At 32.5% G+C, this 13,552-nt stretch overlaps 1 protein-coding gene across 3 annotated transcripts in view; it reads right to left on the bottom strand.

Annotated features, from left to right (window-relative positions):
* Positions 1-2,373: 2,373 nt before the first annotated feature.
* LOC106880499 (phosphatidylinositol 3,4,5-trisphosphate 5-phosphatase 2A) overlaps positions 2,374-13,552 on the bottom strand; it is a 96,761-nt gene continuing 85,582 nt past the window's right edge. For 2 of the 3 annotated variants that reach the window (XM_014930474.3, XM_052967330.2), the window contains 2 exons: positions 4,335-4,861; positions 2,374-3,042 (listed from right to left, as the gene is read on the bottom strand). In XM_014930474.3, coding sequence (XP_014785960.1) covers positions 2,809-3,042; positions 4,335-4,861 — 761 coding nt within the window. In that variant the 3' untranslated portion in view covers positions 2,374-2,808. The remainder of the gene's footprint in view (positions 3,043-4,334; positions 4,862-13,552) is intronic. The other variant, XM_014930475.3, reaches the window with a different exon arrangement.

Genomic DNA, 13,552 nt, shown 5'->3' with positions numbered 1-13,552 from the left:
ATAAAATAAAAACTTTGATTTTGTCGAAATGATATATTACAAAAACACTGATTATTTCAAATAATGCTGAGATTCTTTATAACTATGTAAACAAAAAGACCAGAATGTCCTAAGCAAAAAAAAAAAGAAGTGTAACTCATAAAAATTACAAAGGAATGCTAAGGACGAAAATATAAGAGGAAGAAAAAAAACCCTGCAAAAACTATAGAATAAACCAAAATATTAGCTGCCATAAGCAGTCATAAATTCAGAGAGGATAGATGCAATACACAACTCTACTCACACACACACACATAAATGTGTGTATATGTATATATATATTTATGCATGCTTGTATATACAAATACATAGACACATTTATACATGCACACTGACTTTTGCTGATACAACAAAACACATATAAAATAGAATGCGCATGCATGCACAAACACATACACACACACACTATTTTAGAATAGAAGCAGCTATAATGTTCAGATTGTGTGGCGTTGGTACTGAGAGAAAATTTAAGACAGATTGTCATTATTGTAAAATTAAAAGATATTAATTCAAGTCAAATGAACAGGGATAAATAAATTGAAAAATATAACATTATCAAATATTGACTCAACATCCAAAATAAGGATATAGTTAAAAAGTACATATCAATCATCTCAAACATTCATAAAAAGAAAATTAAACGATATCTACAGAGGATAACATTTAAAAAAAATTTAATTCCTTACAATTAAGACTAATATTGTTAAAGAGGGCAACAGAACAGAGCTGCAGTTTATATTGATACTGTTTTTTATAGCTTGTACAGCAAGTGGTTGATTTCTTAACATGATTGACTGAACTGTAATGAACTGGCAGCGGAACAAACAATAATGAGAGGACTCATATTTCTTTATGTAGAGATGGACAGCTTTTATAGTGTGATCTTGCAATTTCTGAAGCTGTCATAAGATCTTAAAAATGTATGAATATATTTAATATGTGAAGATGAAATATACATTATTAAGAAATAAAAAGAAATCATAATAGTAATTTTATGCAGTTTGGTTTTAGTTGCTCCCTCCCATTCCCAAACACAAAATACTTGTCCCTTTTAAAAAAAACTTTCACTGGTTAATGGTACTTTAGGGAAAAATGCATCTGATACAGATGCAAAAGAACATACACTGCAGCAGTGTATGGAAAGTTTGTTTATGGGTTAATTCTAAAGTTTCTTTTTTCCTTTTCTTTTGCGTATTTGAGTAAATAATTTTTAATCACTTATACAGCAGCATTATTTCTGGAAATAATCTATAGACATACGTATTAATGTATATAGACATACACATACATATGTACATGCATGCACACATATATGCACATAGACATATTTTTATAGATACATTTATATATTGCACAGTAAAATTAGTTGCAAGTATATTTTTGTCAAATGTATATATTGCAACTTTTTTTTAAATTTTCTTTGTGAGATTGAAATGTGCACATAAATGCACAAACAACATCCATTACAAAAACAATACTGAGGTCTGTTCTAGTAATATAAGTAAAATTTTGTTGATAAATTTGATGAAAATACAGTGAGTGGATGTGTCTGACTGCTTGTATGAAAACCATTTTTATATTAATATATACATGACTAAAACATCTCAGCATGCATGTGACTACACACACACAACACAAAAATGAATATACACACAAGCACAGACATATACATATGTGTATATGTGCGTGTGTGCATATATGCATGTATGTGTTCATAGAATCCTGTAGTCACAAATTCATTTGCATACACTTATGCGTGCATGCTTATCTAAATGTTCACATTCACATACAAATGCACACAAATGGTGGAGAGAGAGAGAGAGAGAGAGAGAGAGAGAAAGAGAGAGAGAGATCAAATAAGAATGAAAATGATATTTATCAAATGCTGTTGCAACTTTAACAAAATTCCCTCCAAAGTGAAAAATAATTTAAACAAATGTTATAGGAAGTAATGTTAAATATGAAATCTTTCTGAAGAATGTTTGTGTGTGTGTGTGTGTGTGTGTGTATATATATATATCATCATCATCATCATCGTTTAACGTCCGCTTTCCATGCTAGCATGGGTTGGACGATTTGACTGAGGACTGGTGCAACCGGATGGCTACACCAGGCTCCATATATATATATATATATATATATATATATATATATATATATATATATATATATATATATGTGCTTGTGTATGTATAAATACACAGGCACATTTACTCACATATATATGTACACACACTTCAAACTTACTTGACATTTAAGTGCAAATGCACATCATGTAGTAGCTTTCTCATGTACTTCTTCAATGACTTAAAAAAAAGAAAAGAAAAGAAAAGCTAGTCACAACAGAATTCTTATCAAGAATTCAATATCTTTTACTTGAGTCACATCTTCAATGTACATTCATACTTCAATTTGTATGAGTGAATAAATGTACATTAGTATATATATATGCTTGTATGAAAAGTGTGTGTCTGTACTATTAAACTAAAGAAACAGCTTCAAAGTAAACATACATTTTTTGGTGGTGTATGTTTGGATGTGTGTGACTGATTGAGTGACAGTTTTTACAATCATTAATATGTAAATGCTATTGCAATACATGTATATGTACCATGAAGCATTCATCTAGCCTCCTAAAAAGAAAAAAAAAACCTGTAGCAGCCAGCATAAATAGAAATAGACAGGGAAGGCTAAGGAAGATATTGCAGAGTCACAGAGCTGAATGTTGTTGCTTTTATTGAGCTGGAATTCATTTGTTGATAATCTGGATCAACCAGTGAACTTCAGGTTCATGTCCTGCAGACTGCGCAAGAGACGATCACGGTGTTTTGGGTTCCTTATGTGCATATTTACTAAGTCATCATTTGTCAGGTAGCCGAGATAAGAGATTGAGTCCCAACCATTAATGATGAAAGTATTAGTATATTCTGACAGGCCAAGACAACCAAGCCATTCCTGAACTGTATCGGGCTTCTTTAAATGGGCATAGCCAGCATCGGACTGCTGAAAAGAAGTAAAACATATTCAACATATCTTACAAAAAGATTTATGGTCTTTAAAACATCAAAAAAAAAAAAAAAAAAAAAAAAAAAATACATGTCACATAAACACATTTTGTTCAATGAAATATGAAAGCATCTATTTATAATGTAATCAAATCTATTACAAAATTATGCTAATTTTTTTAAAATAGTTCAAAAATTTAAAAGTTTGATTGGTAAACTAAAAAGACAGGTATTATAAGTTATAGGTTAGATATATATTTGAACTCAGTGTACTGAAAAAGGGTTGGCACACATAATCTGGTAAATGGATACTGTTTTAAATCCATGGATAGAGTAGTTTGCATTGGAAAGGAAATTACAATGTTATGAATATATATATATATATATATATATAAAATAAGAAAATGTCTAAATTTGCAGAATCATCTAAATCATAAATTAAAACATAATTTTAAAATAAACAACAAAAAAGAAACAAATTCTTTGAGCCATTAATCACATGTAGCTATCTGTGTTTCCCCAAGACACCTGATGAAGGCTGGAGGGTATATCAGCCGAAACGTTGTGTTAACAACAAACAAGATGAGGACAAATATCCGTCAAATGTAAATAATGTAAATAATGAGCTTATAAAAGTTTGACAATATTGTCTTTCAATGATATTGGAAAATGTATGTTAAATAAATAACACACTATCAACTAATTTTCATTGAACAAACAGCTTCTAAGGTATTCTTAAAATACTCTGGAAGACTTGGTTCCAGATGGTATCACTGACCAATACACTATTCTAAATCTATTTCTCTCTAATACAAATACAATCATCAACAAATACTCAAGAAGACCTGCCCACCACAACAGAATTGAGATCCTAAAATCAAGGTGCCATAGGTGTGAGTGCAGGTGCCACATAAAAAGCACCCAGTAAAAACTGTAAAGTAGTTGGCGTTAGGAACGGTATCCAGCCATAGAAACAAAGCCAAAACATACTATGGAACCCAGTGTGGTCCCTGGCCTTGCCAGTCCTTGTCAAGCTGTCCAATCCATGCCAGAATGGAAAATGGATGTTAAATGTTGATCATGATGATCAACAACTCTGGATAATTATATTCTTTTCTCATTTTATTAAGAAAATATTAATTTCACACACACATCACATTACAAAGATAAACAGGCTTGATTGAAAAATTAATAACAAACAATACTAACTGTTACTTGTTGATTCAACATAATAAGAAAGAACAATGGTGTTAAAAATATGTAGCTACTAAAATGAAAAGAGTCACTTACATGCTTAGTTTTCCTTGGTGTAGGAACAGGAGGAGCCATAGTTGCATCTCTTGCTTCTGCAGAAGCACTTTCAGGACCGGTGCTACTAAAACTGAATACAGCACTCTCTGTCATCTTGGAAGTTCCAGTACTGCCAACTGGAGTTACAGGTGCAGGCAACATCGGACGTTGACCTACTTCGAGACTTGACTGCCCCATGTAAGGTTTGCCTTTACGAGGCAAAGCACCAAGCATCGGATCAGTGCTAGTCTCGAAGGAAGTAAGTACACCTTGTTTATCTGTAATGCCAAATGGCCAGGGATCACCACTGAGCTGGCTATCAGGAGGGTATACCTGAGTAGCAACACTAGTAGTAGTTGGGGGTAGAGCGGGTACGGGAGCTGGATTTGTTTCAGGGTAACCTGCTCCAGAGAATCCATTAAAAGGAGGTGCATTGACATAACGCCCTTCATTGAGCTTTTCAAGTCTTGGGGAGTCCACAAGATAAAGCTCTGGATCATGATACTCCGTATCGATTGAAACCAGTTCTGAAAATAAAATAGAAGTCAATTAGTTGTTTGTTAATTTATATCAAAAGGTATGTCTTTTTTGAAAACAAAGAGATATGATTTGTTTATAGGAAGAAATGGGAAGAAAGTTGATTAATAAATAACAAGGCACAAATTCTTACAATGTTTGTATATTTTCTTAAAAAGAAGATACTAAAAACTTTCTATTATTATATTTGTAATAAGTAGAGGTATTATATCTTATGCAAATGAAATATTAATTAGTTAAGAAATGGTAGGCACATTTTGTTTGGTGAGTAGGAAAAAAAAGCAAAACAGGTTTCATATGAGTTGTAAGATAATATATAAAAGAACAAAAAAAAAAAATCCCAAAGATTTTAATTATTTATCTTTCTCTTAAATTACTGACGAGTTATGCAACTAGAAACTGAATGCAAATACTCAATGTATTTAGTGTCAAAGTATATATATTGCCATTTTTAAAATAAACTTTCAGCGGGTATACATCCCAATTTCATAACCACATCCACCATAGCTGCCTTATTTCTTTTTAATTTCAAAATGATCCTTAATATAATGGTTGCAGTTCTTGCTTAATCCATTTCCTTTACTTCACTATTTCAAAATACTTAGATAATTATTCTTTATCAATGAAGTAAATTATTCTGAATTTTATGAAACTATTTAATAAATAAGTTTATTTAAGTTCGTAATTAGTAGTTTAAAAGCAATATATTTTAATGTGAAGAACCAAAAATTCTTTATTATTCAAACTAAATGTATTTTGTTTTATTCTGAATATACATTATTGATTTCCTATATCTGTTTAACTCTTCAATGTAATGAATCTATAATTAAATTATAATTAAATTGAATTTAAAACTATAGTTGGTGAACTTCACTTGTCTTTTAGCTTTGATTAAAAACATAAAAGCAACAGATTTCTTTCTTTTATCTAAAGAGAAACATGTCACATAAAAGATATATCAGAGACTACAGAAAGTTTCGATAAAACAAGTTTTCTATAATTGTATTACTGTTTTTAAGCTGTACTCTATAACATACTCTATATTAAAAACCTATAACACAATTCAGATAGCCTACTATCTAAGAGTTTATATTCATCGGGTGCATACAGAACAGCAAGAATTCAAGCAATAAAGCAATCATATATTCGTGTTTGAATCTGCCAGAGTATATTAAGAATAAATAACAGTATTGCAAAGATTTATGCTTTTTCAACAATACTGTCACAGCATATTACATAACAGGGTTCAAATAAGAATCTGATGAAGGAATTGCCTTTAAAGCATACTACAGAAGACACGAGCAAGTCTTCGAGAAAGAATGTAAAGATTGGGAAGACAAGATGAAAATGCATTTAATCTTGAGAAAACTGGTGGCAACAGAACATGAACAATACAGTAATTATGTACTCCCAAGAAAACCTTCGGACATAAACTTTAATGACACAATAGATATATTGTGTAAAATTTTCAGTCAAAAAAGCTCTTTGTCCAACACACATTGGAAGTGTCTGAACATTGAGAAAAACAACGACGGGAACTACATCACATATGCTGGTAGAGTTAACAGGGAATGCGAGAAGTTTAAACTGATGAATTAACACCAGATATGTTCAAATGCCTGATTTCTACACAGGGACTTACTGCTGAAAAGGATGCAGAAGTTAGAGAAGAAATTGAATGTAAAGATTGTTTCCAACTAAAACAAGTGCAAAATAGTCAGAATAGAAATATAGTGTTTTCTAAAAATCAAGACAAAAATCAAGAAATAAACCCATGTTTTGCTTGTGGAGGTATACACCTGAGGAAAAATTGTTCATTTAAGAAAGTGGAATGCTTTTGCTGCGGTAATACAGGACATATAAAGATACACTGTAGAGCAAAGATGACAAAACGTCAGAACAAAGGAAAAAGAACAAATAGTATGTCATCAGAAGAAATTAGTAATATAACAATGAGAAAATTCGTAAAGGCAAAAATCAGAAATACAAGTGTTAAAATTCAATTGGACACTGGTAGTGACATCAACATTATAAATGAAAAAAACGTGGAAATATGTCGGTAAGCCGAAGTTAATTAAATCTAAAAAGGTAGCACATAGTGTTATGAGAAAATGATTAGATTGTTTCAGTGAATTCCAATGTAGTGTAACATTCCGAGGTCAAACAAAAAAGGCTAAGATATATGTATTAACCGATTTGGCACAGAGTGGATGGAACTATTCAAACTGTGGGATACACCCATAGGTGTTTTGTGTGGAAATATAGTCGGTTCAGTTGAAGGTTCAAATGCGACTGAGGGAGACTACACATTGATTTTGCTGGTCCTTTAAATGGTTCTTACTACTTACAGGCAGAATGCTTTGTTGATACCTTAAAAAGAGCCTTTAGAAAATCAAATAAGGAAGTCACAGATGAGGTAGTTCTACAACAATTTTTAAGAGCGTACCGTGTGACACCAAATCCAAATACAACAGCAGGTAGATCACCAGCAGAGCTGATGTTTGCAAAATCAATCTTTGATAAATTGCTACCTGGCAAGAAAAGAAAAAGTGCCAGGGAAGACATAGCAAGATTCTTTAAAGTTGGTGAAAAGGTGTATATGAGGGCATACAAGAATGGAAAGCAGAGTTGAGAAGATGGTGTAATTACCAAATGCATAGGTAAAATGATGTACTGGGTAAAAAGTAGAAAAGACATACAAAAGAGACACCAGAACCAACTGAAAAAGAGATTCATGGAAAGCAAACCAAAGAAGTAGGAGGAACCGATGGAATGGTTGTATGATACGTGCCAAGTACCAATGCCACTGTAGGTAACTGAACCTGGCGTTCAAGTGAGAGTAAAAGAAAACATACAGAGTTCCTGAAAATTGATGTCAAGTGCAAAAAATATTAAATTATATGGACTCCACCCCCACTTCAAAAAAGGGAGGTGGGATGAATAAAAAAAATTATTGCTAAATAAAATGACACTTCCTAAGAAAAACTTTAAAGGGGAGATGTTGAAGGAAATTAGTAATACTGGCACACCCCTCCCACGTGATGAATGGAATAACCTAGTAACTACAAGTAAAGAGAAGTACGTGAAGTACCAGAGTACATAGTAGGTAGTCAGAGATAATCGTGTCTTTACTGGTTTTACTAAGTATACTGTATACAAAAGTGGGCATTATAACAATGCAACATTAATAAGGATTATAACACAAACAAGTATTAATGATAAATCATTTTTTTCTTTTTGGATAAACTGAAGGATTTGTGACTTTAGCAGCAGCAAAGCATTGCAACATGTTTCAAAGCACTTTGGAATGGTGAAATAAAAAATAAAAAATAAAATTTACAGTTGTATCATTCAAACAATACTTATGAAATTCATTCTAAAAATGAAACAACATATAGCATGGAAAGGAAAGCAACCAATTTTTATAGCAGGTAAATGAATTGTCAAGTTATAAGAGGCATAGAAAAATTGCAATTGTTAAGGGGCCTCAAAAGTATATAAGGTGTGGTGTGGTTATTGGTCTTTCATACTCGTTATAAAGCATTCTAGTTAAGACATTCCAAAAATGCAAATAAGATTTTTAAGGATAAACATTAAACACACACATAGTTCAATATTTAAAAAAAAAAAGAATATTGTGTGTGTGGGCGCGTGCATGCATGTATATATTATTCCAACCAGCCTTTTTTGTGGTCACAATAACAAATGGCTGCTATGTAATTCATGGTTAACTCAGCAGGAGATCATGAAACAGCAATAAACCCTGGAGATAGAATGTTACGTTTCAACCTGGTGAATATACCTTAGTACTTAACCACTGCCTTGTGAGGAAGTTCAGGAAGACAAATGGTGAGGGAGTATACCTTGAAAGGAAAATAAACTAATTCAGCTCTAAAGCAGTTCTGACAAATGAGGTTTTCTCAGTCTCCTCAGGCTAGGAGGAGATACAACTCATCTTGGGTCCCCTGTGTCACTGGATCTATCTTGTCATAGCAAAGATAGTGATATTGAGAAATGTACACTTCCAATACCACTATAGAGACCCATTATGTAGGTATTTTTCTAGCAACACTCTACCAAGATGGAATCTGATGATAAGAGCAGATCTAAATGTGTTGCAAGATTATCAGAGTTTTATATACATCAGTGGCAGTCATGGAGTCACTGCCAGCTGAAATGGAGTGGGGCTACCTTGAAAGACACAATATAACTGGGAAGCCCTAACTAGAGACCATATTCTTTATCTCAGCAAGAAAAGGGCCACAAAACCATCCATTCAACTCAATTCTGAGAAAGCTTGCCTGTCATGACATTCCCTATAACAATTGTAAAATTAAAAACAATACTCCACACATGGAATATATAAACATTGCTTGATGTAAGCAATTTGACAAACTGACCTCATGGTCATTGAGCTGCAGTACTAATTGATACTACTTGGGGAACATTCTCTTAATGAGATGGAGGGCTACTCTGACATGATATGAGCTTTACTGTGAAGTACAGTCCACTACCTAAACTGATTGAGATACTAGTTGGCATTAGTGAGTGGCTAATGTCACTTACTATTCCACATTTGGAAACTTTTAAGTCTCATTACAGAGTGCCTACACACCAACTTTGCTATTTGATGGTAAAGTTGGTCTACAGATACACACACACACATTGTTTTTGCCATTGTCTTCTTCATATTCTTTATGTCTGCATTTTCATGACTGCATAAGTTGGATGGGCTCTTTCCAACACAGTGTCTTCCCATTTGTTGCATTCCTTTGTTATCTCCTTTATGAGGTTCAACCTCCTGAGATCAGCTTTCACCATTTTATCACATGCCATCCCCTTTTGTAATTTCCTTCTATTTGGAACTTCTTTAACCATCTGTTATCATCCGCATGCATTACATCCATGTGCCAATACACACTACATGATTTCTCTTATATCCAGCTTATCTCTCAGCTCATTTGTACTACATTCATACATACATACAAACATTGCACATCTAGCAGAAAGTACTTGCTTCATTTCAATTAAGCTGTTGCACATCCTCTGCATTTAATGCCCACATCATAGCATCATGCAGCAACAACAAATGGGTAAATTGTACAAGCAATGTACAATCTGCCATTTTGTTCAGAGAGAGAATCCTCTTGCTGCCAGCAGAGAAAGTAGTTCCCTGAATTTTTTCCATCCCGACAAAAATAGTGAAAGAGAGAGTGTGAGATCTTGAAAATTATGCAAGATACAATGAAAACTTCCCTCTTCATTCTTTGAATGAATTTGGAAATTTCTCTTTGAAAGAATTGTGCATATGTGTGTGTGTGTATTCATTCTGAACAACTTTTTGTCTAATGTATGTGTTTGTTTTTATATGTACATATATGTACCTGCTCTTTGCTCTCTCTTTTCATTTGTGTACCTGTGAATATGTGTCTTATGACATGCATATGAGAGTGTTTGCACGTTCATTATGTTGTGTTTGTCATTCAACAAAAATGGCAACAAATTTTTCTCATATGTTGGTATAAAAATGAACAAAATCCTTCTGTTTTAAGGTTTCTATTGGAATTTTTCAAACAAAAGGGCTTATAATTCAAAGTACATAGGTTGAAACAAGTTATGGTGACAATATTTAGTTTAGTCTATAAACATAGAACACTCACACAAATAAAGAGAAACTGAATTTTAGTATTATACAAACACATTTTGTTTTATAAATATATACATACATACAGCACTACACACACACACACACATATATATATATATATATATATATATATATATATATATATGTGTGTGTGTGTGTGTGTATGCATGTGTGTGTGTATATATAATGGCTAGATGAATACCTGTTGTCAACACTTAGTTCTTTTTCAAGTATAAATGCTCACATATCTATTGTATTCTACCTGCCTTGCTACCAGGTGTCCCAGAAAGATTTACCGATGATCAAAAAATCATTGAACAAAGCATTGTATTTTTGATTGTACACAGCAATTTGTGTATGTTTCAGCTTTAAGTGTTTACAGTTTTGTTTGTCTATAATATTTTTGTCAACAAATATGGTGTCTCAAGTTAAATGTGATCAAATTGTTATAAACAAACAGAATGACAGGTTGTATGCAGCTGATGCCTGAAGGGAGCCAAACCCATTTTCATCATCAGAAACCAGCTGCAGTCATGGTGTGGGCTGCTGTAGCATCTGATAGATCCAAGTCTCCTCTGATCTTCATTTACAAGGGTGTTAATGTGAATAGCAGTTTATATCAAAATGTTGGAAGAAAATATGTTGCCTTAGTTAAATAAATCATTTGGAAACAAGTATGTCTTCATTCAGGACAGTGCCCCAGTCCACACCTTGAATTTTACGCAAAAATGGTACAGAGAGCATTTTTGCAGTTTTTTGGGATAAGAACTTCTGTTCTCCCGCAAGCCCAGACATCAACCCAATGGACTTTTCTGTCTCATTTGTCTTAGGGAGTGATGTCTAACTATCTCATACACAAGTGTGGCGGATCTGAAAGAAGCCCTTCTTACCGCATGGAGTAAACTTTATGAAGAAGTGTTGCAATTCAGAAACCACTCATTTGCAGGTCGTGATCAAAGTAAGAGGTGGTTGTTTTGAAATTTGATTCACGTATTAAATAGGTAAAATATAGTTCTTATAATTTAAGAAGTTTGATTGCCATCTCTTGTATATATTATGAGTAATTACAAAAATATGATAGGTAAATATTTCTGGAACATTCAGTACATGCCTCTTTTATCAGTTCCTCACCATACAATAGGCATTCCAACTTTCCTGGACTCTTTACCAGTGTTATAATGTATGGATTTAATTTTTCTTATTTATCAGTGTGGTATTGTAATTTATATTTCTCCAATTTTTTTCTCACTTATCTTCTCTCTTAGAACTTATACATTTCTCTCTCTATTTTGCTTCTCTTGTTCATTTAAACAGTTCTCTTTTTTCTCCTTTTACACTTTGACATGTGCATCTCTATCACAATCTGCTTTCCCCTCAAGAAGTCTCACTAATGTTATTCTCTCTCTCTCTCAAAAAAAAAAACATCCAAAACATCACCAAATACCCACCATCCAAAATACTACACACAACTCCTTCCATATGCCTATCTCAAAACACAAATACAGGCAACACACACATTTGCTCCCTCCTCCCTTCTCAACTTAATCTATAGAGCTGCATTCCTATCTTGTTCTTAACCCTCTCATGTTTTTGTTGCTTTTTACTTTTTTTTTCAATCCCTTTTCCTCTTTGTCACTCACCCAATAATATTCTTCTGATGAAAGACAAACATCCAATATGTTAAGACTCTTTCCTTCCTTTTAAGCATTAAGCTAATACAATATTTGTTAAGACTTATCCCTCTCATGTTGTCATTTATCTTTTTTTGTTTATTGCAATTACAATATACACACACACACGCATGCATGTGTGTATGTATGAATGTATGTATGTATGTGTGTGTGTGTGTGTGTGTGTGTGTGCATGTGTGTGTGTATATATATATATATATATATATATATATATATGATAGATAGATAAAAAAAATTAAGTGTAATGTTGGTGTTAGATAAATACAGAGAGATTGATAAGAGAATTGGAAGATATTAATTTTGATTTAGCTGAATGTAGTGAGGTTGAATCTACTGGAGTATTAATAGTAGTTATATCCTTAAAATACTTAAGAGCAGAGGCAGAAGACCTCATGTAAAATAAATCAATACTACGCTGTATGGTGCATTATATTATATAACAGATCTAAAGAATGCAAATTCATTTGCAGATGAAGATAGGGTTCGTAAGTTCATAGCTGTAGGGATGCATACTGTGCAAGAAAATTTCTGTATATACCAAAGGGAATATTTGAAGAGGAACTGAGACATTTTGGATAACTACTTCAAGCACATAATATATTGGGGCATCAAACAGGATAGGCAGGACTGATGTTGTTTACACATCTGTTTGTATGCATACACATAACTTTATAATGTTTTTGTTACATACCAAATATACAGCAACATATACCTTATCAAGAGTTTCAAATTGAATTTTCAAAAGCATCATATTGTATCTGGAGGTTAAAGAGTATAATACAAATACTGATGGTGACTGAAATGTGCTAATGACGAAATATACACAGTGGGCCATATGTTATATTTTAGGGATATATTGTTTGGGGTTTATAGCTTGATGGTTTATATTACAAATACAAATGCCATGCCAAAGAAAAAGTAAAGCTTATCTTATTAAGGCCAATAATACATCCCCTTGAAAATAAATCTAAGTCTTCATTGAAGTTATCATACATCTCTATTTTACAAGATCATAATATTCCTGCATCATGATCAATGATATCATGCAGGAATATGATGATTTTACAAATTACACACAAAATCAGTTTCTACTGTAGGCTTCTTTTTTTTAAATACTAATTTAATGAAATGATTTACCTTTTGTTTTAGTATTGATAAATTTAATATTTCAACTTTATAACATATTACCTTTTTTAAGTAATATCATTGCGTTATTCAAGAACAATATCATTTGGAAAGCTGCTAAATGAATGTGTGTGTGTGTGTGTGTGTGTGTGTGTGTGTGTGTGTGTGTGTATATATATATATAGTAAATGAAAACAACAAAGTGGTTAAATCTAAAA

The sequence above is a fragment of the Octopus bimaculoides genome, chromosome 4 (genome assembly GCF_046866305.1).
Source record: "Octopus bimaculoides isolate indiv1 chromosome 4, ASM4686630v1, whole genome shotgun sequence".
NCBI classification, from domain to species: Eukaryota; Metazoa; Mollusca; class Cephalopoda; order Octopoda; family Octopodidae; genus Octopus; species Octopus bimaculoides.
The sequence above is the reverse complement of the archived record's forward strand: the minus strand, read 5'-3'. Positions and strand labels throughout refer to the sequence as shown.